Genomic DNA, 27,527 nt, shown 5'->3' on the forward strand with positions numbered 1-27,527 from the left:
TCCTGCTGTCCCTTGCTGCTCCCCCCTCTTGCTCCCTCCAACTCTTTCCCTCCTCCTACACCCCTCCCTGGTGTTGCTTCACTCAACTGTCTGTTCGTTCTTTCTGTTCACACCCTCCTCTTCCCTCACATCTCTTGTGTTGCTTGCCCGGGTGTTATTTTAAACATATTGCACTGGTGTCTCGGCTAATGTGCAACATCGCCTAAAGAAAAAAAAAAATCTCGAAGATGCAGTCAACACTTGCCACATTATAGCACTTTTTAAAATGCACTTTTGTCATGTTGTGCAGCAGCTTTTGCTGCTGTGCAATAACCCACCGACAAAGCCAATACATCTTGCATAGACAAAAGTAATTGACTTTGCTAATGTTTGATAATGTTTGCTACCCCAGTAAAGAATCTAAAATATTCTTTCGGCTTTGCGTATTATTGTTATGCAGATGACACACAACTCATCATTAAATTGGAAGGCGACACCTCAGACATTCAGCTGTTCTTCAAACAATGTATACTTGCGATATCCCCATGAATGAATTAATGGTTGCTCCTTGAGACTTAATTCCTCCAAAACAGAGCTCCTATTCTCCTAGGATCCTAGTCCATCTCCCATTGCAAAAAAAAGGCATCTTTTTTGATAGCCGCCTGAAATTTAAAACGTATATATTAAAAACAATTCTATTCACCCCCCTTGATAATAAGATTTAAAATGTGTCTGCCCAATTTATCTTGGGCATCAATACATTTGATGCTATCTTGCTCCATCTTAGAAGGATGCACTGACTTCACATTGAGAAGAGATGTCCGTTCAAATTGATTTGCTTATGTCACCAACATTTCACTTCTGGTCCTACTTACCTGGAAAGTGTTTTCCAAATTATCTTCCATCCTCCGGTCATCCTGTGCCAAACGCAGTAGGAAGGTTGGATTCAGGGATTTTTCCTTTATTTTCCTGAGCCTATCAGCCGGAAATGCCCTCCCTGCATTCCTTTACAGTACCGTCCTCTACCTAAATTTCAGAAAACATCTCAAAAGCTTGCTCTTACATCTCTAACTTTCTAATGTACTCCCTTATGACCATGTGTTTCTTGCTAGCATTCGGACATCTATGTGGGGCTCTATGAAAGAAAAATCAAGTTTTAAAACTACTTCCAGGTTTTACAGTATGATATTTGCATTTCCAACTCTGCATGTCCCTCCAGCAGATTCCTGAGATTTACTTTGTTTCCCTCTTTCTTTAGAGTCAGAACGAACATCAACCATGCCACGGCACCATCTATTAGTAAAAGCAAAATCACTACCATACAGGACTATTAGTACAGCCTTTCTGTTTTATGCTTTTACACAAGTTTACTTGATAATTGTCCATTAAACCCTTTCAGACTATTTCAGATATAACTGCATTAGTTATTTGTTTCCTATGCTATTTCAGTGTTAAGGACCGAGGAAAGACAAACACAGAGTATTTATAAGAGCACAGTACCTTCTTTTTTTTTCTTCTGTAAGTCATGAAATTGAACACATTTTCCTCATCCCAGAAAGACAACACTTAAGTTTGTATTTATTTTCGATCTGCTCGTATTGCACTTTTTAGGTCTTGACTATTCTATCCCGTAGGGATAGATAGGCGAGATTATAGCAGGCAGTTCAAAAACCATTTGTCTGTGCCTCGCATCAGACCTCAAATGCTGCCGCTCACCCGCCCACCCCAGATATTGTCTTACACTTGTTAGGGTATATATGTTTTGTAGATATTGTACATGTGATGTGTATATATTGTGTAATTTGTATTGTATATAGAGATGAATGCTAACTAGGTTGTTTCATTGTAGTATATATTTGTGTTTTGATATTTCCTTTGTGCCCCACCTTGTCGTTTGATACGCATATATGTTTTTGTGACCTGTGAATATAACTTGTTCTAAAAATAATTTTTGAAACATCAGGGTTATTGGTTGACCCCGGATTGAAAATAAATATTGAATCGATCCCTCTGTACTTTCTCTTAATTTTCCACATCTTCTGATGTATTTTGCTCATGTAGAGGAGGGTCATTTCTGCATAACCCCTGTTTTTTCCTAGCACCACCCCGCCACAGCAATGCAGAGAGCTTGTTTTCCGCTGTCCCTTTGTCCCCCACCTCTCACGTTCTTCTCTTCCTTGTTTCACTCTCCCCTTCCCTCACTCGCTTTTTATTGAATACATGAACTTATTTCCCTCCTGGTGTGCCACGGCCTTCATAGCTCCACCTTTCTCTTTTTCCCGTCTTTTCTGCTGCAGTTTCTCTTCCATTTGTCTCTCCTCTCCCCCTATTTCACATCTTTATCTCCCCCTCCCCCCTGCCTTGGCATCTTTTTCTTTCTCTCTTGATTCCACCATTTCTCCTACTTTACCCTGCCTCACTCTTTTCACTCTACTTTCCGTCTCACTGTTTTCTTTCCCCCGTTTATCTATTTTTGTCATTTCCATTCTCTTTTTCTCTCTGTCCCTTACCTCTGTCCTATTCTCTTTCTCCCGAGTTATCCGGTCTCCCCTCCTCTCACCGCCCTTCACTCTTCTGTTCTCTCCGTGTCTCCCCGGTTTCTCTACTTTTGCTCCTGGTGGTCTCTTTGTAAGGTCTCCCCTGGACGTCCTTCCTCCGGAGAGGCTCAGCCCGTACCCCATCACGCCTCTCTCATTGCCACCCTGCAGAACTGCTGCCCCCCTGGGCCACAGAGCTCTGCCTGCCCTGCCCCCCCCCCCCCCATCCCAAGGGCCTGCATTAACGCTCCTGACACTGGTAACTCTTGCCATTAGGCGTACACGTGCAGCCTTTTAGCTTTGTAAAGCAATTCGGTGTCAGAAGAGCATCGCTTTTACAGGACCCTTTCATCCTTTAGTTAGTTACAGTTAAAATAGTGTATGAAACGTTACATCTGGCTATTACTTCTTGTCTATTTTTGTATAGCGTCTAGTGGAATGCCAAGCCCCAAATGAGCCGCTTGGCGAGGAGCCGCCAGTATTTGCATGTTTGTATAGTGCCACGTACAGCTTATAACTTTCTCTCCCCCTGCCTTGGCATCTTTTTTTCTCTCTCAGTTCCACCATTTCTCCTACTTTACCCTGCCTCACTCTTTTCACTCTACTTTCCGTCTCACTGTTTTCTTTCTCGCGTTTATCTATATTCGCCATTTCCATTCTCTTCTTTTCTCTGTCCCTTACCTCTTTCCTATCCTCTTTCTCCCGAGTTATCCGGTCTCTCCTCCTCTCACCGCTCTCCCCCTCCCTTCCCTGCACTCTTCTGTTCTCTCTGTGTCTCCCCGGTTTCTCTACCTTTGCTCCTGGTGGTCTCTTTTTAAGGTCTCCCCTGGACGTCCTTCCTCCGGAGAGGCTCAACCAGTACCCCATCACGCCTCTCTCATTGCCACCTCGCAGAACTGCCGCTCCCCGGGCAACAGAGCTCAGCCTGTCCTGCCCCCCATCCCAAGGGCCTGAATTAACACTCCTGACACTGGTAACTCTTGCCATTAGAAGTTCAATGAGGCGCTTGCCGAGGAGCCGCCAGTATTTGCATGTTTGTATAGTTCCACGCACAGCTCATGACTTTTTATAAAAAGGCGCTTGAACAGCCCTGTAGTTCAGTTCTTGTTTCTTGAGAGAATGACTCCCAACCCCCCCCCCCCCACACACACACACACACACAAACCCCCCCCCCCCCCACACTCCCCCGTGTGCACATCGCACACCATTTGTCTGTGCCTCGGCATCAGATTTCAAACCACCAGCCACTTAATGCGCGCCCCACAACCCCTACCCCTCCCACCAAGCAAGACATTTCCCACCAGCCACTTCACGCGCTACGCAGGTCATAAACAGGGCCATCTGCTCGTGAATCAGCCCCTCACCCAGCGCTGCCTGTCCTCCTTCAAAGGCAGCTTGTTTTCCATTGCTGACAGTTTACAGCATGGGCTGTCTACCCTCATAGTGACGCTTAGCTTTCCTGAAGTTCCATGGGTCAGTGCAGCCCGGGCTGCTGTTTAGACGGCTCTGTAAAGAAGATGCTGCCATTAAATAAATATATTAAAAAAAGGAAAGAAAACAAATAAATGCAGTTTTAAAGAAAGGTGCTTTATTGTTTCGTGTGTAGGGAGTTTTTCGTGTTCGCTAAACACGAGTGCTTGTGTGCAGCTTTATTTCCACTAAAGTCCTGCACCCCTCGCCTTGAGCGCTCCATGTTGCTCCCCTCACCCCATTTGCTCTCTCTTCTTCGTGTGCTGCATTTTATTCCAATCGCCCAGACCTGCTCTCTATTTGCTCTTTCCTCCTGCCCAGTGCTTCTTCGTCCTTGGCTTTCTTTAGATTTTTCAAAAATTCTTCTCCCCAACCTCTGGCCTGTTGCTCTGTTGCACGTTGCTCTCCACGCCTGCTCATCATAAGGGGAAGTAACAGGAGGCAATCCATCCGTCAACAGACCTCATCTGCTAGCAGCCACGAGTACTACACATTTAGGGAATGTAGCTATCTCTTTCTTTTTATGCAACTTCATGGATTCCACATTTTTCATGCTTGTATTTTTTGCAGTGGTGTTTACTGTTGTTTCGACTAATGTTCACACATTCACTTCTGTTTTTTCTTGAGAGAATGAATCACAACCCCACACACACAACCCCCCACACCCATACACCCACACACAGACGCACACCACATCCCCCCACCCCCCCACACACACACCTCACCCCCACACACCCTCACCCCCACACACCCTCACTCACACGCCCTCCCTCACACGCCCGCACACCCTCACCCACCCTCACACCCTCTCTTCCACCCTTGCTCACCGTCACCCACTCACACCCTCACCAGCATAGCATAACAAAACATAGCATAACAGATCACATCATAGCATAGCATAACACAAAAAAGCATAGGATAGCAAAGCATATCATAGCATAACAAAACAAAGCATAGGATAGCAAAACAAAACATAGCATAAGAAAACAAAGCATAGGATAGCAAAAAATAGCATAGTATATCAAAACATAGGATAGCATACCAAAACACAACAAAACATAGCAGAACAAAAGAAAGCATAACATAACAAAACATAGCAAAACACAACATAGTATAGCACAACAAAACATAGCATACATAACAAAACAGCATTGCAGAGCATAGCAAAATATAGCATAGCATAACAAAACACAACAAAACATAGCATAACAAAACACAACACAACACAACATAGCATAGCATAACAAAACAAAGCTTAGCATAGCCTAACAAAACAGCATAACAAAACATAGCATAATAAAGCATAGCATAACAAAAAAATGGAAAGGATAGCAAAACTAAACATAGCATAGCATAACAAAACAAAGCATAGGATAGCAAGACATAGCATAGCATAACAAAACATAGCATAACATAAAACATAGCATAACAAAACACAACGCATAGCATAGCAAAACAAAACATCTAATAGCATAGCAAAACATAGCATAGCATAACAAAAGATAGCATAGCAAAACAAAGCATAGCATAATAAAACAACAAAACATAGCATAGCATAACAAAACATAGCATAGCATAACAATTCAAAGCATAGGATAGCAAAGCATAGCATACCAAAACAAAACATAGGATAGCATAAAAAACATAGCATACAGCATCACTCCACACCACCACAGCATCACTCGGGGGCACCACAACATCACTGTGCGCTACCACAGCATCACTGAATGCCACAGCATCACTCGTTCGCCATCACAACATCACTCGGCGCCACCACAGCATCAATCTGTGCAACCATTCAACAACACCTGGTTCAAATATGTTCTCTTAATGTTTCAAGCTTTATTACAAATGTAACAAAAATATGTTAATATTTCACTTCTGTTCTTGGATTTACGTCACAATAAAATACACTGAACATAATCTTCACAAAAGTTATTTACAAAACTTTAAGCTATTGCCATTTTAAATTACAATACATTTTATTTAAATAATAATTATTGAAAAAAAATTAAAAGCCATTGTTATTTGTAATATCAATACATGCAAGTCACGTAAATACAACACCTATTGCATTACAAATGCTATAGGTGTCACATTTGCGAAAGTTATAACTATCGGCATTGAAAATTACAACGCTATTAATTTCGCTATTTTCAAAAACAAAACCTAAATAAAAAATGTCATTTACAATACCAATAGCTCAAACTTTCCTAATGCGAGACCTGTTGCATTACAAATGCTTGTTTTTTGTTGAAGTGTCAGGTTGCCATTGGAAGGCTGACACAATATAACATAAAATTGATAACTTAACATACATTAACAATCATATGGGAAGTTTAAGAGTAAAATACTTGTACATAATATAGAACTAGAGAGATGAACTAAAATAGTGTACATTGGTTTTCAGGAATGAAGCAGCCTTGCTTCAAGCCGTTACCCATTTTGACATAAATGGAGTATCAGCAGTGTCAGAGGTCAACTTTGACTGCTCCTATTGCTTTACTTTACTTAAAAGAGCCAATGTGTATATTATTGAATGCCTCGGGAAAATCTACAAAGGACCACCTGAGCCTAACACTAAGACCTGTTGATCTCGATGCCAAATGCCATAAGACCTTTCGATGATCACATATATTGTGGCTACCCATACATTCTGCTCGATCTTTAGAAAAAGACCCCTCTCCACAATATTTTCAACTGTTACTGTTAAATCTGCATCTCTTAGATAATTCATCATTTTCTAAACAACAGTGTATTTGGTATTTTCTTTTTGAAGGAATGTTGGTGACCACTAAGCAGCATTGTGAGGATCCTGTTTATCTGATAGTGTATCTATTACTAACGAGATAATGTGTAGAAGTTTTATTTTGCATTTCTTCATTACGCTCATTTAAAATGGAAAGCACTGATTAGTGAATTCTGCTGATGTGTATTTAGATTAAATGATCATTTTTCATGCCTTTGTGTGTTGTGTTTAAATATTATTTTGCAGCAGTATGGTCACTTTGAAAGAGAAACACAGAGACTCCTAATATAGTTCCTATTGTACCTTCAATCACAATTAGAAAACACTGAAACAGGCACGAATAATGCTGATTCAAATCTTTTCAGTGTTTTTACTTTGTATCTAATACTACTTTTTTTTTTTCTTCTAGGATTTCAAAAAAAAAAATTGTGACTGAAATGTGAACTGATAATGCTTGTGGAGATGAGACTACAATGTGACCATCGGTACCCTCTAGAAGAAACTCAAACGATTACTTTTCCTAGTGTTGTGTGAACATTTTCCTATCTGTTTACATGTGCAGATCACTTCGCTACTGTGTTAGTCACTGTCTTTATGTAGCAATGACAAAATTGGATGAAGCAAATAGAGAGGCAAACATGCACTCTTCGATCAGATACCTTGGCTATCTAGCAAGGATCAGTTTGCTGGTGGCCATATGCATGGGTCTTTATGTGAGATGGGAGAAAACGGAGGACTCACTAATTCTAGTAATTTTTATCCTTGGGCTTTTTGTTCTAGGAATTGCAAGCATACTCTACTACTATTTTTCAATGGAGGCTGCAAGTTTAAGTCTTTCCCATTTGTGGTTTGGCTTTTTGCTTGGCCTGCTCTGTTTCCTTGATAATTCTACTTTTAAGAATGATATGAAAGAAGAAGCAACAAAATGCCTGCTCATTTCCTCTATGGCCATAAGGACGCTGTGCTCTTTGGTGGAGCGGGTCTGTGGCTGTATACGACATCAACCCACCCTGCTGACATCAGTGGAATTTCTGGAGCTCACTGGTTTTGCTATTGCCAGCACGACCATGTTGGTTGAAAAATGCATGAGTATCATTTTGTTGGTAGCAGCGCTTGCAATGCTGTTGATTGACCTGCGGATGAAGTCTTTCCTTGCAATTCCAAACCTGGTGATATTTGGAGTTCTTGCTTCTTTATTGTTCTTCCCATCCTTAAAGATTCCTATAAACCCATTTGCTTTGGCCTGCTTCTTCAGCTGCCTGGTTTGCGATCCACTTTTTGATGTTTACTTCAGTGGACTTTCTGTTACCGAACGTTGGAAACCTTATTTATTTCGTGGTGCAATTTGTCGAAGACTTTCAGTAATTTTTGTTGGGTGTATTGAACTAATTTTCTTTATACTCTCAACCTTTAAACTGAGCCATCTTAAGTTGTGGTACTTCGTAATACCAGGATTTTCAATTTTTGGAATTTTTTGGTTAGTATGCCATATTATTTTTCTGATCACACTTTGGGGCTTCCATACAAAACTAAATGATTGTCACAAAATTTATTCAACACACAAAGCGGAGAACAACAGCCTAGATCGAGTCATGGCTTCTAAAGGAATGCGTCATTTTTGCCTAATTTCGGAACGGCTTGTTTTCTTCAGCCTTGTAGCTACAGCCATTTTTGGTGCAGTTTCCTGGCAGGTAAATGAATTAATGTATTTTGAAAAATGAATGTTGGAAGATTTAAAAATGTTTCTCTTCCTATAATTTTCTTTCTTCCTGTAATTCTCAAGTATTGTGTTTGCAATAGATTCGTTTTTTTATTTTACCTGGGTTGACAGATTTATAGAGGGAATTAGCAGACCACAAATAATTTACAGTTAAAATGCTTTCCGAAACAAAGTTTATAAGCAGATCAAAAGAGTTTTAGGCTGCAGACCAAAAGAATGCAACTAATAATACAAAACTCAGCAGATGGTTGCATCAAACTCAAAGGTTGACCAAACCACCAATTGAAATTAACACAAGTTGAAAGGTAACATAAATGTGTGCACGGAGAAAGAGCCTGGTGAAGAAAGATGGTCTTTTGATCTTTCCTTTACAAATCAACCTTTGGCTCTTTAAAACGTTCTTAGCACATATATTTACACTGGTTGATTGACTTTGTATTCAAGTGTTGACTTATGGAAGGTTTCACACTTTTGTTTCTCTGTTAGTCAATTTATCTCAGACAGACTTTGCTATGTGTTTTAGATAAACATAAACGATTGTGCCATTGAGGATGGGTGCATGCTGAGTTGCTATAGGCACCGATGCATATGCTCCCCACCTCGAGCGTAATTCCAGAGTTTTTAGGTCGAGGTAATATCCGGTCTGCCGAAGGCAGACCTTAAGTCCGAGAATTAATGTTACTTAGTGGGACTATTAGTACCGCCTCAGTTTTTGCCTCTCTCCCATTGGCTGGCTTCCTAAACGGAGGCCAGCCATTCGAAGAGAGAGCTGTCCCTCCGAATAGGCTCCGTCTTTTTCGGATTCGGGGGCGTACATTTTGCTGTTCTTTCGACAGTGACGTCATCTGTCACTCAGAACAACAAATACACTCCCCCGAATCCGAAAATGGCCGTGTGTTTCTCCGAGGCATTTCTGCCTCGCCTCGGAGAAACGTGGTCATTTGGAGCACTCCTCTCTCACCGAAGCATGAAGCACGGACGCGGTACTGGCTGAAGGCTGCAGGTGAGTCATGCAGCTTCCAGCAGCTCTTTGTGTCGCACTCTCCCCCCCCCCCCCTCCTTTCTTCTCGCCTACAGCAGCCTCGACATGTCTCCCCTTGGGATTGTCCCCAACATGTCTCACCAGTGTTGTGTGGTGGCTTGTATGTGAGGTGAGGAGTTTAAAGGTAGCTCATTTCAGGATAGGGAGACTGTCGCCAGACTTTTCCCTCCATATTCTGTTCATGCGGGCAGTGACACCAGGGCGCATGCTGCGTCATGGTTCTGAGAGGCCGAGTGTAACTTTGTAATGCATGGCGCTGGCTCCTTCTTTCTACCTGGGCGTGATCGCACTGTGTCTAACACCAGTGCCGCGCTGCCGCGGCCCGTGTGTCCAGCCCAGGAACTCATGTAACACACCCCACGGCGTGTGACCTGGACATAATGCGGGAAGGTGGCCTCCCCACCCCCTCCTGCTGTAATCCTTGAACAGCCTGCCTGCCTGCCGTGCCCGGCGCTTCCCGGTCAGCAGTTCGTTCAGTGTTAACACGTCTGGTACCCAAGGGGTTTCTCGGAGCAGATCTGTTAACAAAAAAAAATGGCCTCTGTGTGCTGGCCCGAGAGCCCTGCTGCTGGGCTCGCCTCCTGCTCACTGCTTGTGAGACCCTCCCCGCCCCTTCGTCTGCGATGAGCCGGCTACCAACGTGTGCTACTTTCTGTCCCCAGGCTGGATTGGATCCACGCCGTCTACACCCAGGCCGACTCCTTGGTCTTCGGGGGCAACATTCTGCACAGCTTCAACATCCCCATGCAGCTGCACATCTACGAGGTCGAGGACAGGACACGGCTAAGTCCGCTCTCTGAGCTTTCATGTGTATATATATATATATATTTATTTTACTGCATGTCACATCTCTTATCCGCTAACAGGCAGCTCCGTCGCAACCTCGGCCGCTTGAATAATCTGAAACCAGTGTATTGTACAGAAATGCTTTAGAGGTTGAAAGTTGAGGTAGATTGTCGATCCTTCTTGCGCTGGTTAGAGCTGGGTATTTGCAGCTCTTCCCACCCCCTCTCCTCCTGAACATGGATACGGCTGGCCTGCGGCGGCCACTGTTCGCAGGAACATCTCGCCCGGCTGCTTCTCTCTGTCCAGGAGGCTGGATTTTTGTGCACATACTTTCTGCCACAATTTTTTTCCCTCGACCATGTTGTTTTTAGCGTCCCTGCAAGATTGTGCACAACAGAAAACTGCCCGCAAACCCCCACATGTCCCTGGGAATTCATGTCACCAGAGCACACTTCTAACTAGGTTGGGTTTTACTGGACAACTCGGCGTCTTGTAGGTGGGGGTCGTGGGTGGGAGAGAGAGGAGGTGTGAAATGCGGGCTCTAACCACGGATTAAAACGACGCTGTCGTGTGTTAACATGCATCTTGTCCAGTTTGCATATTTGAATAGATTTGTTGAGCAGCAGTGCAGAGTGGGGCGTTTTAGTTGCTTGTGCGAGAAGTGATGCTAATGCAGGCGACCACTGATGTTCAACTCGAGTTTCTTGGGTATATTCTGGGCCGCTCCTGCTTTTACAGAGGGCGTCACACAGCATCCCGGAGCTTGGAATATTATCTGTTTTTTTGTTGAAGGGCAAACAAATCGCAGGTTTCGTGACCCATGTCCCGTAAACCCAGGACTGACTGCTGACCCGGCGGCTCCTTCTGCACGCTACCTATACGAAATGGGCCCGAGAGAAGGCCCGTGGCGCTGTCGTGCAATCAACATGCGTGTGTAGCTGTAGCCCATGCTCTGTGATATTTGCTTTGCTCGAGCGGAGAGTCCCACCTGAGGCTTGTTTTTAATATGATTTAGTCTGATTAACTCACTCGGCTGTTAAAGCAATGCACCGAGCACTTCACATTTGCGACATGGATGGGAGAAAAATACACAATTAATGGTAGCTCTGAGGCTTCCACCCGTGCAGATGTTGTGTGAATGCAATGTGCCACTTAGAACGGTATCTGCTCGTGTTATTTATCGAAGAAGATACAGTTTTAGAGAGCATATTTAATAACTTGTTAAAAAAAATTAAAGAGCTTTTCGCCGTTAGGTCGTTTTGGCAACTTCTATGGTACGGTCACTGATATCAATAGGGGGCACAAGTGGACGAAATATTGAATCAAGCAAAGGTTTTTTATCAACACCACATAAGGCATGTTTACAATAAACACTGGAATGAATTCCTTTCTCGAGGCTTGGGTTAAAAAAGTGTCATATGCAATTAAGCATTTTTTCAGTTTTTGCTTCCCTGACCCCTCGCTTTGCTTGCTTCCCTGACCCCTGGCTGTGCTTTGCTCCTCTACCCCCTGGCTGTGCTTTGCTCCCCTACCCCCTGGCTGTGCTTTGCTCCCCTACCCCCTGGCTGTGCTTTGCTCCCCTGCCCCCTGGCTGTGCTTTGCTCCCCTGCCCCCTGGCTGTGCTTTGCTCCCCTGCCCCCTGGCTGTGCTTTGCTCCCCTGCCCCCTGGCTGTGCTTTGCTCCCCTGCCCCCTGGCTGTGCTTTGCTCCCCTGCCCCCTGGCTGTGCTTTGCTCCCCTGCCCCCTGGCTGTGCTTTGCTCCCCTGGCTGTGCTTTGCTCCCCTGCCCCCTGGCTGTGCTTTGCTTCCCTGCCCCCTGGCTGTGCTTTGTTTCCCTGTCCCCTGGCTGTGCTTTGCTCCCCTGCCCCCTGGCTGTGCTTGCTCCCCTGCCCCCTGGTTGTGCTTGCTCCCCTGCCCCCTGGCTGTGCTTGCTCCCCTGCCCCCTGGCTGTGCTTGCTCCCCTGCCCCCTGGCTGTGCTTGCTCCCCTGCCCCCTGGCTGTGCTTGCTCCCCTGCCCCCTGACTGTGCTTGCTCCCCTGCCCCCTGGCTGTGCTTGCTCCCCTGCCCCCTGGCTGTGCTTGCTCTCCTGCCCCCTGGCTGTGCTTGCTCTCCTGCCCCCTGGCTGTGCTTGCTCTCCTGCCCCCTGGCTGTGCTTGCTCTCCTGCCCCCTGGCTGTGCTTGCTCTCCTGCCCCCTGGCTGTGCTTGCTCTCCTGCCCCCTGGCTGTGCTTGCTCTCCTGCCCCCTGGCTGTGCTTGCTCTCCTGCCCCCTGGCTGTGCTTGCTCTCCTGCCCCCTGGCTGTGCTTGCTTCCCTGCCCCCTCGCTGTGCTTGCTTCCCTGCCCCCTCGCTGTGCTTGCTTCCCTGCCCCCTCGCTGTGCTTGCTCCCCTGCCCCCTCGCTATGCTTGCTCCCCTGCCCCCTCGCTATGCTTGCTCCCCTGCCCCCTCGCTATGCTTCCTCTCCTGTGTGTGTATGTGGCTCTGTGTGTGTGGCTCTGGGTGTGTGTGTGGCTCTGGGTGTGTGTGTGGCTCTGGGTGTGTGTGGCGCTGTGTGTGTGTGGGGGGCAGGCCCGGACTGGCCGTTTAGGGCACCGGTCAATTCCCTGGTGGGCCGCATGGTTGGGACCGGTTTTGGGCCCCTGGGGCCGTTTTTGTTACAGGGCCGTTATGCTGCAAAAACGGCCCTGTAACAAAAACGGCCGAAAACCGGCCCTGTCACAGAGCGCGGTCGCACCTCTCCCCCCTCCCCCCGGAGGGGGGCCGGCCGAGCACTTTGCCAGGGCCGGTTCTAGTTCCCAGTCCGGCCCTGGTGGGGGGGGGGCTGTGTGTGTGTGTGTCTGTGTGTCTCTCTGTGTCTCTGTGTGTGTGTGGCTCTGTGTGGATAGCTTTTTTTGTAGGTGGCTCTATGTGTGGGTGGCTCTGTCTGTGTGAGGGTAGCTCTGTGTAGGGGGCTCTATGTGAATGACTGTGTGAGTGGCTCTGAGTGGGTGGCTCTGTATGTATGTGTGTGTGGGTGGCTTTGTGTGTGTGGCTCTGTGTGGGTGTAAATGCAATAGGTCATGCATTTGCGAGCGATTAAGCTATTGGCATTGTAAATGACAATGCCATTTATTTAACAATTAAGCTATTGGCAATGTAAATGACAATGCCATTTATGTATGATTTAAAAAAAAAAAAAGAAATGTCATGAGCAATGCCAATAGCTCTACCTTTAATGATGCCGAGACCATTGCATTGTAAATGCTTGTTATGTAGGGTCGTTAAGCAGTGCAAGTCAATCTGGGCTTGCATATGTTTTGTTTGTCTTTTATTTACGGTCAGTGATGCAATTTTGCCTCAATAATGGGATTAAACCCTTTAGGAAAAAAGCTGAATTCTCAGCCACTGGTAGTTTGTAGTCTAGTGTTAGTAACATACTCTGTTCTCCTAACTCGTCAGCGAGGAATTAGATTTTGGAGAGGGACAAGCGCTATCCTCACAGCAAAGAAATGTTTTCAGTCTTGGCAAATCTCAGAAGGCCCTCCTGAAAGATGGATTGCCTCAAACCAAATTTTGACTAGATTTGGTTGACCTAATACTGGTGAAAAAGTTGAAGTGTTTGAGATCAAGCTAAGAACTGGACACAGGTAGATGACAATTACTGTGAGACTAGTATACAACTTTATGGCCTAAGGAAATGCACACACAAAGAGAGGAGGGACGGAGTGCTGAAACTTTACAGACACTCACTCCCAGTCACAGATCTCAGTTGGATTGAATCCATCATCGTTCTTTAGCTCACTTCGGCACCCCAGTTTGGACCCAGCTGAATGCAAATCAGTCTTGACCCTGTGACTCATGGGAACAGTCCAGCCTGAACAGCCCGGCCGGGTCCTCCTTGGACCGGAAACCAGCATCCTGGGACCGGTTTCAGGATAACACCAATCATCAGCCAGGCTAGCTTGACTCCAGTGAATTTATGACATTGTTCTGCATTCTGTCCATCAATTGTTCTTTTTGCATTTGTCACCTGAGTGGGATGGGTATGCCCAGACGTGGGTCCTGTGCTCTCCATGCCTCGGGAGTCAAGCTATCCTGGCTGATGAGGGGTGAAACCCCGAAACCAGTCCAGAAAACTGCAGCTGGACAGTAAATAACAAAGGAGTATGTTTCAGTCATGGTCATCCTGCCTGTGCCCACCACTAGACATGTGGGAGAGGGCTATGCACTAATAAGAACAGTGCATTCATTAGTGTAGCAAAACTCCGTACCAAAGAAACATAACCTAGAGAAGGCCGTTTCTCAGAAATGGCAAAAGTTTAGTTTGTCATGATACAAAATAGCGCCTGTACACAAAATGGCGCAGCAAATGCTAACTCACTAAGAACAATATGAAAGCATAATTATTTTTTTATTGTAACAGACCCTCTAGCATGAGCTAAGCAAACATATTAGGATAACAAAAGATATACCATTCAATAAAGCATAGTAATGTGATTTTAGGGACATTCCCGGTCTTCAGGTTCAGGAAGATAATCAGTAAGGAGGGGAGAAGTCTCTAAAATACCCTTATCCATCTGCATAAGATCGTTCACTTCCTTTTGAATCATAATTGTTGCATAAGTATCATGAATTGAGACTCTCTTAGTAGTGATCAGGGTGGTGCAGTAAGAGCAGCATAAGGGGAGACAATGCACCAGAACACAGCAAGCAATCAGGATCACAACAAAATATATCACCCTTTCAAGGTTCCAACCCCATCCACCAAATAGGGACCAACTCTAATTTCCGCTTTCCATTCCTTTAACATTTTCCAAAATATCTAAAATATGTTGGGTAATATTTTTTCCCTATTTGTGATTCCAACTAGGCACTGGTCTGCGCACACACCACCACTCTTAGCTAGAATGAAATCAACAGCATATTTGGTTTGCTCAGAATATATTTGCATACTTTCTAATTGGGTGGTGATGTCATGCAAAGCCGCTATTGTGGAGTTAGATAGTATCTGCAGTTTACATCCAAAATACTCCCTAGCCCTTTCACCCCTGGCCATGGCGGTACCACCATAGTAATAATGGAGGAATGAATGTACCCAAAGGTAATTCCATTACTGTAAATTTTGACCTCCAGGTCTGTCACCCCCTCGCAAAATTCCTTTGGCAAAGTTTGTTTAATCCACCTGACTTTGGGTTTCGCATGTTTACAAGGAAAACCTAGAGGTAAATGTAAATGTTTTGTGATTGTATAGCGCACAGCTACCCGCAGTGGGTTTCCCAGCGCTTGTACGAATACCGCAAGGGAACCCTTCCTGGCTTTCCCTGTGAAGTGTCCACTCCTGGGCACCCCCATGGTGCAGACCAGGCATCCCTTGCGTTATGGGGGCCGTTGTGGAGACTAAGCAAGCTATTGCCCAGAGTTGCAGCGTGGGACCCATGATCAGAATAGGCACTGAGGCGAGAATATCCGGTCAGGGGAATTAATGAGCCCGAGACCCGCCGGGGCAGGAATCGAACCCTGGTCCCTGGCCAGAGCTCTTCATCGAGGTCTGCCTGCTCTAACCATTGAGCCACACTTCTCCACCCAGGTAACACCATTCCAAGAGCCACATCATTTGTACCATTGTGCATATTAGATAGGAGTAAAAACCCTGGTTGTGCATACATAGGCCTATCCTAATCCACAGCAGCATACCTAGAATTTCACCCAATTATACTAGGGTCTTTTGGGTTTACCCTAGAGTATGTGCCTTTATGCAAAATTATCTCTGAGCAGTTGACATACAAAATGAGGTCAGTAAAATTAACAATTGGGCAACATGCAAGGTAATAACCAACCTCTTGGAGAACTGTGATTTGCTTATACTGCCCACCCAACCTATCAATGTTACATTCTGTTTTTCCATATAAGTTGTCACAATAAGTGTTATTGGTATGTCCTAGATAACCTATACCTTGTGACTTTTGATTATACAGACATGGGCCTGGATGACAAAACCAAAACGCCCCTTTCACTTCTTCAAAACCAGGGGGCTGAGTGTAAGTATAATTAACACATGACAATGGATATGTAGTCCATAAGCTAGTGACAGACTCAGTGGGGTAACCAGCAGTACCTTCTCCGAAGAACCTTTTATGGGTATCTAGAAATACATTACCCTGGGCTGTCCTTTTTGTGCGAACTCTGATCACATTCCAAAACCCAGGACATCCTGCCCAGAATCAACAACAGTACTAGCACAAAAACAGCACAGAGCACTTTGTGCTTATTGGAACAAACTTTTCGTTTGTGAACGAGAGGAATTACTGGCTGCTCTTCGTCACCAACTATTCTGCCAAAGAGGTGCATAATCAATAATAAAGCAAAAGGGGCAAACATCCAGCGAGAGTGGTATACATGTTCCCAGTGTCTGTCAGAGCCTCACTGGTACAGGCTCCTATTGTTTATCAAACGTTGGCGCTCTTGAGCCCTGGCGCTGGAGCTTACTCTGTCCTAAGCTCTTGATGCATCACATTCCTGGGGCGCAGCTCCCAGGAATGTGTTTAGTCTTTGTGGGCCAGGCCTTTTCAGGCTACCTCTTGCCCATGTATCTGAGCACAGATCTCTTCTTTTGCTTTCATTCTCTGTGAAAACGAAGATTCTTAGACTGCCTGCGCGCTATTAAAGCTTTGGTGCTCAATTGTTACCACTCTCACATTTTTAATTTAAAGATTTATGACTCAAAGTAAAGTCACAACATTGTTTATTCGTCCTGGCTTAACCTGGGCAGGCTGCCACCCTGTGCATCCTTATTTTGCTGACCTACATCCGGTTGGAACGGTTTGGAAGAGGGTAGGGGGATGGGGGGTGAGAGGTCATGCACTTCCTGCTGTAATTTGTATATTATCTGCAAGTCACTTGCTCCAATCCAAGTGTCTGATTAGTCATTTATTGCCTTTAATTTTATAGCACTTAATAACGTGGCGTGGGCTTCAAAGAACTTTGAATAGTAACATTAGCTATTACCTACTGACACGGATACCCTTTTTACTGGCCTTGGTAAGATGAGAGGTGCTGATGTGAGCCCAGCTTGGTTTTTTGAAGGGCTGGTCTCTCCTACCACCCTCCTCGTTCTTTACATCCAAGGTAGCTTCCCCCCACCGCTTGAATGTGATGGATTAGTGAGCTGTTGTATCTATGTGTCACATGCTGCAGTTCAAGCTGGTCAGCCTTTCATCTTTTAGCTGTCGAGACATTGCGTACCATTCATTCTGTGATAGTGTTTTTCATCAAACGTTTTCTGAGACAATTCATCCTGTGATAACTGATATGAATGTTCAATAACATCAAGGCTCTTGTGAACATAGCATAGAGGCAGACCCTCATTTTAGGTCGAGCCTGGGCAGCGCATGCGCTGCTATGGGTGGCATGCTGTATTCAAGTATGGACCTGAAGCTTTGCCCACTCTCCGTCCATATTTTTCGTTGGCTTGTGTCATTGTCCACTGTGAACCGTGGCTTTTCATTGGTCATTGGGCTTAGTCGCCCCCCCTTAGTACCGCTTTGTCTTATTTTGTAACCTCCCATAAGGACACCCGTTACGTTTGTTGTTACATGGTAGGCTTTAATTATAGCCTCCAAGCACTATTTTCTTAAATCGCTTTGTCCACGATCTGTCATATCTCTCCTACCACTTAAAAAAAATCTTTATAGCACAGTCGCCGAACGCATTTGCAATGCTAAAGATCTTGAATTTGCGAGAGTTTGAGCTATTGGCATTGTAAATGAGAATGCCTTTTATTTATCTGTTTTAACAATAACACATAAATAAAAGACTCAGTCATTTACACTGCCAATAGCTCAAACTCTCGTAAATACGATACCTATTGCGTTGCAAATGCTTGTTTATTTTAGCTGCTTATTGTAGTTGGTTATCCTGCCATCTTGTTCCTCTCTTTGGCCCCTCCCTCTTTCTCTCATTATCGCTCTTTGATCTTGCCTGCTTCTGATATTTACACTGCGGTCATATCTATCCTGCAGACTCCTGCCTCTTCATCCCCAATGCTCCACTGCTCCCACACCACCTTCTTTACCCTGGTTTTTCCTACTTCAGGTAATAACTTTGGAGAGACAAACGTCTTTCTCCTGAATCCAGTAAAATATACTAGTCCGTCTTCAGAACACACATATCATTTCTTGTTGGAGCTGTGGGCATGTTATATGGCCACAGATTTGTTAGGCACTCGGTTTATATTCTGAATGATAGTGATTTGTTTGTCATTTGGTAGCCATTTGTTGCTTTTAATTGCTTGTTGGATGAAGGATATGGAATTTCCCGGAGAGTGCAGACTAAGTTATCACTGGTAGCAGATGTAGTTATGAGTCACCCCTTGGCCTATTTTTAATTTTGTTGCCAGCTGAAGTATAAACGAAGGAGAAAGGATCCCCCATCCGACTGTGCAGTTATCTAGTTATCTTCATTTTCTGAACATGTAAGCCTGATGAATGCAGAATCATTTAATGCCTACACAGTTTCTGACTAAGTAAAAGATTGTCATGTCCTTCGGCAGGGATGAAATGACTGGCAATTTATTTTTGCCAGCATTTTGCATAATTATGAGCACATCACTCCCATCTGAGTTTTATAACTTGCCCTTTCCCCGGCATCTTCTTGCTCTACTCTTCCATCCCCTGTCTCATTTCTCCACTGACCAGTTTCTTTACCCTTCTAGAACTTTTCCATTCTCCCTCATTTTAGTCTCATAGAGGACGTTCAAGGAGCGAGACCACCTTGTATTGTTTTTAGTAGAGGCTGTGGGCTGCTCCAGTATGGAGTTCCCATTCTGCTGCCTGCTCAGCCATCTTGATCTGGACCGTTCTCTGAAATCCCTCGTAGACAATTGAACTACATAGGATTTGCACATCTTGGTGCTAGTCATACAAAAGAAGCTACTGACTGAAGATTCCAACTGGCTTCTGAGGTGTTTGCTGATAGATCCATTCTGGAAACAGGGGTTGTTCTTCACCACACCTCTTAACACCTGTCTGTTTCAATTCACCACCGATCCAATGTAGAATACACACCTGAGGTAATGAACTACACATTAACTTGTAAGTTTTAACTTTTAGTTTATATTTTCTCTTTAGTTAATTCATGTTTGGCTATTATATATTTCATGTTTTAGTCCCTTTCATCCCTTTCCTTCCTATCACTTTTGATCTTAAAGTTGGGTCCCCTTCCTCACTATTTTCATCCTCTGATGTGTAAATATTTTATTTTTTTGTATTCTGAAGCCATCACATCACCTCTGCATGCAGAATACCACTCAAGTCATGTCTTCCGATTGAAAACTCACATCACTTCATCCTCCCACCTCATACACCCTTTATAAAGTATTATGGGTTACTGGTTTGCCTTTGTCAAATTTCCGTTCCTACCGCAGTATCATTCATCTCAACTACCCCTAGGGGTTTAGATATATAGACATTTCATGTTTTTTAATGCCCTGGCATCCTTAACTGATTAATCATTATTCTATTACCATGTTCTTTATTATCTACCTGTATATCCTTGATATTCTCCAACCACACCCATCAAACCCTATGGCATAAGTACTGCAGCCTCTTACAGCAACCACTTGTACCTGATTTCAGGGTCAACTAATAGCAATCTAAGGTTCTTCAAGCGTGCTACAACAAGAACAATAGCCGGCACAAAGGAACTCCAGTAATGGGCTAAGGTACTGCTAGATGCATTGGGAAACAACTTCTTGCAGGTTTTAAAGGGCCTTGCCTTTGCCTGTTGGATATGGTATGCACCAATTCTTTCAATGTTTCCATCTTTTTCTACTTTGGCGGATTGTGTAATGTGTTTGTGGCACTTTACTTCTTGGTGTCATGAATTTCATTAATAGGATTATCATCCATTTTAGATTGAACCTTTACTGCTAATTGCTGCTAGTGCTTGCATGAGATCTTAAAATCTCGGCTCAATACTTTGCTAACAGCTGCCTTATTTTCCCTTCCTTGCTTTGCTGCTTTACTTACCCAGTGTATAGGGAACACTCATCAGAAGGACTTAATTTGCATCCCTAGGAGTTAATTTGACCTGCTAACAGAGTTACTCAGGTGTTGTAGGTTGCAATGCATCATGAAACTCTTTCAAAACCTCTAATAAAGTGCCATCCACAAGATAAGATTTTAACATCATTGAAACCCTTAAACCACTTGAATAACCCTCTACTTCCCAATTTCTTCAAGAAGATCTTACCCTCAATATTCCCACTCTGGCGTCCAAGATTGCTAAAGCCTCCCTCTTACAAGGGACTAAACCGGATTGCCTAAAATCTGGTCCGGTATCCACTATTCTAAAAAAAAAAAAATATATATATATACCCTCTCTAGTATTCCTACCCTAGCCTTGAAAAATGTGTTTACATCTAACTTTGTGAACACATTAAACAATTCCAACTACTAGACCAATTTCAATCCAGCTTTCACTCATGGCACAGCACTGTTACACACACAGTGGACGATACACTAAAAATGCTGGATCAGAACCAATCTTGTCCCTTAATCCTCCTTGACCTATCGTCCACATTGGATACAGTTAGGTATTTCAGCCTATGAGAACTCTTGGAACACTGCATGGGACTAACAGTAACCGTCCTTAACTGGTTCACCTCCTATCTACAAAACAGGACTCAAAGAGTAAAGATTGATCATTCACTATCGGAGACCACTCCAGTCACATTAGGTGTCCCTCAGGGCTCCTCTCTCTGCCCACCATCTTCAACCTGTTCATGGAACCTTCAATGGAAATTCTGATCTCTTCCAATATCCACTACCACATGTAAGCTGATGATACATGACTTTACTTAAAAGTTGCCTCGCCAGAAGACAATGTAGATCGTTGACAAATGTGAGCTGATTTTTGTAATACTTCTAATAAAAGTTAAGCAAGTCCCAAATGGGATTTGAATTCTGAATTTAATTTTCTAGTCTCTATCTCCTTTTTCCAAAACAGGATATATTCTCTGCCTCCATGAGTTTGTATATTTTTAATGCTGTTGTTTTTCAGCAGATTGGGTCTGATGGTAATCTTGCTATTTTTAAATTTTTTGAAGTTTTGTTAACAACTTTAGTTTTCTGCAAAATGATGTTGTTCACTCATGGCGTGACAATAGATCTTCCCAAAAATACTGAATGGTTTGAGTTGTATGCTGTTTAAATCCTTTATTGCCAGTGAAATGTTTTAACTGCAAAGACCATTTCATTATTGAACCTAATTGAAAATTGCATAAGAAGACTTGAGTTTACCTTAAGACTTTCACTTAACAGAATGTAATCAGACAAGGACACAGATTTTTGACCTCATAAACTGTTAATAACGATTGAATATAGTAATTAAAGGAGGCCTCTTCTTCTATAGAGCCCCAATTGGGCTAGTCTGAATCACTAACGTGTAGCCTAACTCCCAGCATAATAAAAGCCTTGTAGTATTCTTAAGGCCTGGGAAATCAAATCCTCCTTGGGGTGTGAAGCATTCAGATGGCTAGTGGAACAATTAGATTTGCAGTTAGTACCTCAGCCAAAATCTAAGAATGTTTGTTTCACTGGCTTGAGCTGTAAATATTTGCAAGGTACACATATGCCGCTTAATACCTACAAAATGTTCAGCTTATTAAGCTCAGCTCAAAGACATAGATTGCATTTATTCCACCTTGCAGTGTCTGCTAATTTGATATTTCAATCCATTAACATTTAATGCAATACATTTTTAGTACTCCTTATTATTGCTAGGTATTGTTTCCCTTGGTTCCCAGCAGAATTGAAACCGTTTATACACTGACTTTGTAATCATTTTTAAAACTGGTATTAGGCTAATTTGAAACCCTACATGAAACCCTGAAATATAACCAAATCATCTCACAAAACGTAATAGAGCTGGGATGGAAGTATCTGGTTCGGAACTTTCAGCAGTATATCCTCTGCAAAGAACAAAGTTTATATTCATAACCACCAATAAGAACACCTTTTAATTGCTGTTATTTCGAATATCAATGGTTAAAGTATTTTTCTTAAGGCCATGTCCTCTCCTAGAAAACCATTAGCATTAGTGTGTGCCTTGGAGCCTTCATAGAAATTAGATTAGTGGTGAATGATTCTGTTCTGCTAAACTAAAGCATTGTCATATGCCTTTTTGGTGTGTATCTTCATCAATAAATGATGATCTAACCTATTTCTTCAAAGGTCTTTTGATTTTATAAAATGTTAAATATCATTTGTTCTAGCTTTATTTTTACACAAAAGGCCAAATTGATTTTTGTGCATCAGTTTTTAATTAATGAGTTACATGTAGATGCCCATATTTCCCAGAGAAGCATTGCACCAATTTGTTTAAAAATTAGTTTGTAACTTCTCCAGTTGAAGGGTTGATTGGACTGTTTTGAAAGTGAGATTATCTGTGATTCTTGTTGAAAATACTAGAAGTACTTCGGCTAAGGGAGCTGTAATTCCTGCAATTTCTGACACACCTTTTGTTTATTCAATTGGGAAGCTAGCCCATCTAATCCAGGGGATTTTCCAATCTTTAGGTCTTAAATATTACGAGCAAATTCTGTTTCAGACATTGGTTAATCAGATCACAGTTTAATCTAATCCAGGGGATTTTCCAATTTTGAGGTCTCAAATATGACGAGCAAATTCAGTTTCAGAAATTGGTTAATCAGATCACAGTTTTCATGTCTCAGTCTAGGGCAAATGATCTAAGAACTCACAAGTTATCGAGATCTCAATTTTTATATAAAACAATTTTGCATAGAAATGTCAACTGCTATTCTTCAGTTGTTACTTTTTACACTCAATGCCAACTGTTAGAAATGGGGGTCTCTAGTTGGCAGAGGTAGGTTCCTTTGTCCAAGTAGGGGCCCTTCTTCCTAGTCATGGTAAGGGGATACACTTCTAAAATAACCCCTGCTCACCCCCTTGGTAGCGTGGCACGAGCAGACAGGCTGATCTCAGAGGCAGTGTGTAAAGCATTTGTGAACACATACAGTAATACATTGAAAACACTACAAATGGACACCACACCAGTTTAGAAAAATAAGTAATCTTTATCAGCCCCAACAAGACCAAATGGACAAAAATCCACAATATAGCAATAAATATGACTTTCAAGTTGTAGAAATAGTTAAGTTGAAAGCAAATTGCAGATGTGACACTTTTCACACAAAGTACCTTGGCTGCGTTGTGCACATACCTTTTACACTCAGGGAATGTGACGCGTCAGTTCCTTGCCCCAGGGGAGGTGATGCATTAGTTCCTTACTGCTCTGCAGGGGTGGTGATGTGTCTGTTCCTTACTGGAGAAGAGGTGATGTGTCAGTTTCTTACTGCGTCCCCCTCCTGGTGTTTCCTCATGGAATCAACCAGGTCTTAAGACTGGCTTTCGGGCAGCTCAAGACACAGCCCCTCTCCCACTACTCCTCCTCTGAGACAGGACATGGGACCCTACACCCCTCCCATTACTCTGGGACCTATCTGGGCCACCACAACCTTCCCCTATTTCACTTGGTTGGGGAAAACCTGGCCCACCTCCTTCAGGATCACCCCCAGATGCTTCTTCACCCTCTCTGGAATCCACCAAAAGATCTGCCTCCAGTGTGAGCTCCCTGGGGTCAGAACTTGCACTCCACCAGGTGTTGGCATAGCTCTGAAAAACAGGAACTTAAATTACGCTCTCCAACATTTGAATCACACAGCCCCTCCCAGGTTTTAACCAAGCTACCCTTTGCCTTACCATACAGTGCCTCACACAAGTACCCCACATCACTCTCCTGAGATTGGCAAGACAGTGTCTGACTGTCTGTCACTAAACCGACACTCTTCTGGGGTGTTTCCGCACTCACCGACCAGGACTTCTACTATGGGGGAACCACTCTGCCTGCACATCTCATTCAGAGTCAGTAGAGTGCACCCCTCACCACTAGGTATATGATCCCCCTGTGCCAGTTCCACAATCCACTTCAGGGACATGGGCACCACTGGAAATACCTCATAAACCTGAACCCCCTGTTGTGTGTCAACTCCCTCGGTCAAGTCCGTGCCACATCTCTGGGTGTGTGTGTACTGTTCCCTCAGCACTTAATAGCACCTCTTTGCTGCCACCATCTGAGCTGGACTCTACCTCCAGCCCAGTCAAGCTTACTTCATTAGCGACACACGTTTCCTTTACTTAGGTTAAGGCCCTCTTGCCTTCAGCCCTGTCAAGCTCCTCATCAAGATCTCAGCCTCTGCTCACAAGCAAGCAGCCAGTCCTCTTTTTCTGTTCCTTCCTCACTTTCAGAGACATCCTCCTCCTCAGACTCAACTTGTAGTGTTTGTCCCTGCGGGGCAGTTCATACTGAAGTAGGGTTGTCTCTAGACCCTCCTTGGACCTTCTCTTAACAGGCAGCCCCCTTTCTTTGCAGAACTCACATGGCTCCCTCCTCGTATAGATGAACATGTGACAGAAGTCAATACTTCACAGGTGTAAGAACTAACCAAAGTCTCAATATCAAAAAATACTTCCAGGAGGACACCAGAAAACAAAAACAAAAAACAGTTTGTGCTTGCTTTATGGTCTGCACTATACTAGTAGTGTACACCAATTACTGTATATAAGGCACAAATGCAAGTCTGTATCCTCACCGCTGACCACCAATGTTATAAATGGGGGTCTCTAGTTGGCAGAAGTAGGTACCTTTGTCCCAGTAGGGAACCTTCTTCCTAGTCAGGGTAAGGGGATACACTTCTAAAATAACCCCTGCTCACCCACTTGGTAGTTTGGCATGAGCAGAAAGGTTGATCTCAGAGGCAGTGTGTAAAGCATTTGTGAACACATACAGTAATACAGTGAAAACACTACAAATGGACACCACTAGTTTAGAAAAAGAAGTAATTGACTTTCAGATGGTAGAAATAGTTCATTTCAAAGCAAACTGTAGATGCAACACTTTTCACACAAAGTACCTTGGATGCGTCGCACTCGCAACAAAAAGGGTCGCAGGGAATGTGATGCATCAGTTCCTTACACTCCGGGAATGTGATACGTTGGTTCCTTGCTCCGGGGAAAGTGATGAGTCGATTCCTTAATGCTGTGCAGGGGAGGTAATGCGTCCGTTACTTCCCGGAGAGGAGGTGATACGTCTGTTTCTTACTGCGTCCCCCAACGATGTGACAGACCTGGCGCCTCAATGCGATAGTATGATCTGGGATGATGCGTGGGTTCATGCAGCCGCACAGCAGGGCTGGCATCTGAATCGGTGCTGTGATCTCGGACTTTGGAGATCGGTGCACTCCATGAGGCATGCAGCGATTTCTCTAGCTGCGAGCAGGCCCTGCGACGATTTCTTCGGTGATGCGTCGGAAACAGGTGCGGATGCATCGCACTCCTCGAAGTTGTTACTTTTCCAGCTCCCAGCGGCAAAAGGCTCCGGAGGTCAAAAACAACAGCAGGCACCTCTTAGCAGGTCCGAACTCCCAGCAAGGAAGTTCAGGGGAGCTGGCGGTGAAGTCTTTGTGTTCGTTAGACTTCAGAACAGGAGGCAAGCTCTTCTTCAAGACTTTGGAGATCTTCCTCAAGCAGGGGAAGACTGCAGACAGCAAAGTCCTTTTCCCTTTCTTTGGCAGAAAGTAGCCACTGCAGGCCAACCCCAGACCGCAAACCGCTCAGGGGCAGTATTCCTCCTCTGTTTCTCTAGCTCTTCTCCTTGGCAAAGGTTTCTCTTGATTCCCAGAAGTGATCTAGAAGTCTGAGGACTGGGCCACTCTTTTTATACAGCAAATCTCTACGTTCTCTAGTGCAGAGAATCTCTTTTCCCAGCCAAAACCAGTTCTGTCCTCTCTGGTGCAGCTTCCTGGCAGGAGGTGGAGACAGCATTGTCATTGGCAAACCAGACCCATTCTGGTGTGAACAAAATCTCCTCCGCCCTACTCTGAAAAGGCAGGACACACCTCAACTCCCCAAGTGGCTGTCTGAACAGAACGCACATCCCCAGTCCCTATCACTCCAAAGCCACACAAGTCCGCACACAGCCAAGCAGGCGCACACTGGATGGTTAGGCACGAAAATGCCTACTTTCTAAAAGTGGTGTTTTCAAACCCAGAATGTAAAAATCACCCTCACTAAAAGATGCATTTTAACATGCTGAGCTCAGGCATATCAAACTTTATTTTCCTATCTTATTAACAAGGGCAGTTATGCTTATAAGATGTTGTAAGAAAACTCCCTATTCTATCCTATGAGGACAGATAGCCTTTCAGCAGTGAAAAACAAATTGGCGGTATTTCAGTATCAGGACTTGCTGCACACACCAGGGCATGTCATACCTTTCACATACACTGCACCCTTCCCACAGGGGTACCTTGGGCCTTCCTTAGGGGTGACTAATATGTAAGAAAAGGGTAAGTTAGGGCTGGCAAGTGGGTGCACTTGCCACGTTGACATGGCAGTACCAGACAGCACAAATGCTTTGCAATGGAAGGCTTGAGACCTTGTTGCAAGGCTGCTTGTGTAGGTGGCACAATTAGTGCTGCAAGCCTACTAGCGCAAAAACCACAGTTGATTGACAGAATGCAGAACAATGTCATACATTCACCCCAGTACAGAGATCTGGGCCCAAATCCATTGTTTTTTTGCACTCCACACCACCCCAGTTCAGACATGGCCATATGCAAATCAGTTTGACCCTGTGCCTCATGGGAACAGTCCAGCCTGAACTGCCAAGCCATGCCTTCCCTGGACTGGAAACAAGCTTCTGAGGACCGGTTTCTGGCATTCCAGCTGTCTTCAGCCCGGCTTGCTTGAATCCAGTGGTGTGGAGTGCATGGGACTCACGTCTGAGCATACCCATCCCACTCGGGGTAACAAATGCAAAAACCACAGTTGATGGACAGAATGCAGAACATGAAGGAGTTCACGACCCCTAGCTCCCATTTGCCCCCTTTAGTTTCTTCGGATGCGTGGGCATGTGATCTTGCCGGTTTCTTTACTAATAAGATCAAGGCGATTCAGGCCTCCTTTGTGGAGGGACCGGAGGATGGAAGCGGCGTCACTGGGGCGGGTTGCGGACCTCCGCACACACCTGCGGCGGTGTTGTCTGATTTTCCTGCTGTTTCCAGCGATGTGTCCAGGCTGCTGCTGGCCAATCTGAAATCTGGCTCTCCACTTGACCCCTGCCCCGCCAAATTTTTGGCTGGGATGGCGGCGGTGGTGAACCCGCTGGTCAACCCCATCCTCAATGCCTCTTT

The 27,527-nt window shown here is 44.4% G+C and overlaps 1 protein-coding gene across 2 annotated transcripts in view; it reads left to right on the forward strand.

Annotated features, from left to right (window-relative positions):
• TMEM168 (transmembrane protein 168) overlaps positions 1–27,527 on the forward strand; it is a 157,454-nt gene that overhangs the window by 54,259 nt on the left and 75,668 nt on the right. Inside the window, exon 2 of one of the 2 annotated variants that reach the window (XM_086919326.1) lies at positions 7,145–8,426. The exons of the other annotated variant lie outside the window; for it this stretch is intronic. Coding sequence (XP_086775452.1) covers positions 7,290–8,426 — 1,137 coding nt within the window. The 5' untranslated portion in view covers positions 7,145–7,289. The remainder of the gene's footprint in view (positions 1–7,144; positions 8,427–27,527) is intronic. 2 annotated transcript variants of the gene reach the window in all.

The sequence above is a fragment of the Lissotriton vulgaris genome, chromosome 1_1, assembly GCF_964263255.1.
Source record: "Lissotriton vulgaris chromosome 1_1, aLisVul1.2, whole genome shotgun sequence".
Classification (NCBI taxonomy): domain Eukaryota; kingdom Metazoa; phylum Chordata; class Amphibia; order Caudata; family Salamandridae; genus Lissotriton; species Lissotriton vulgaris.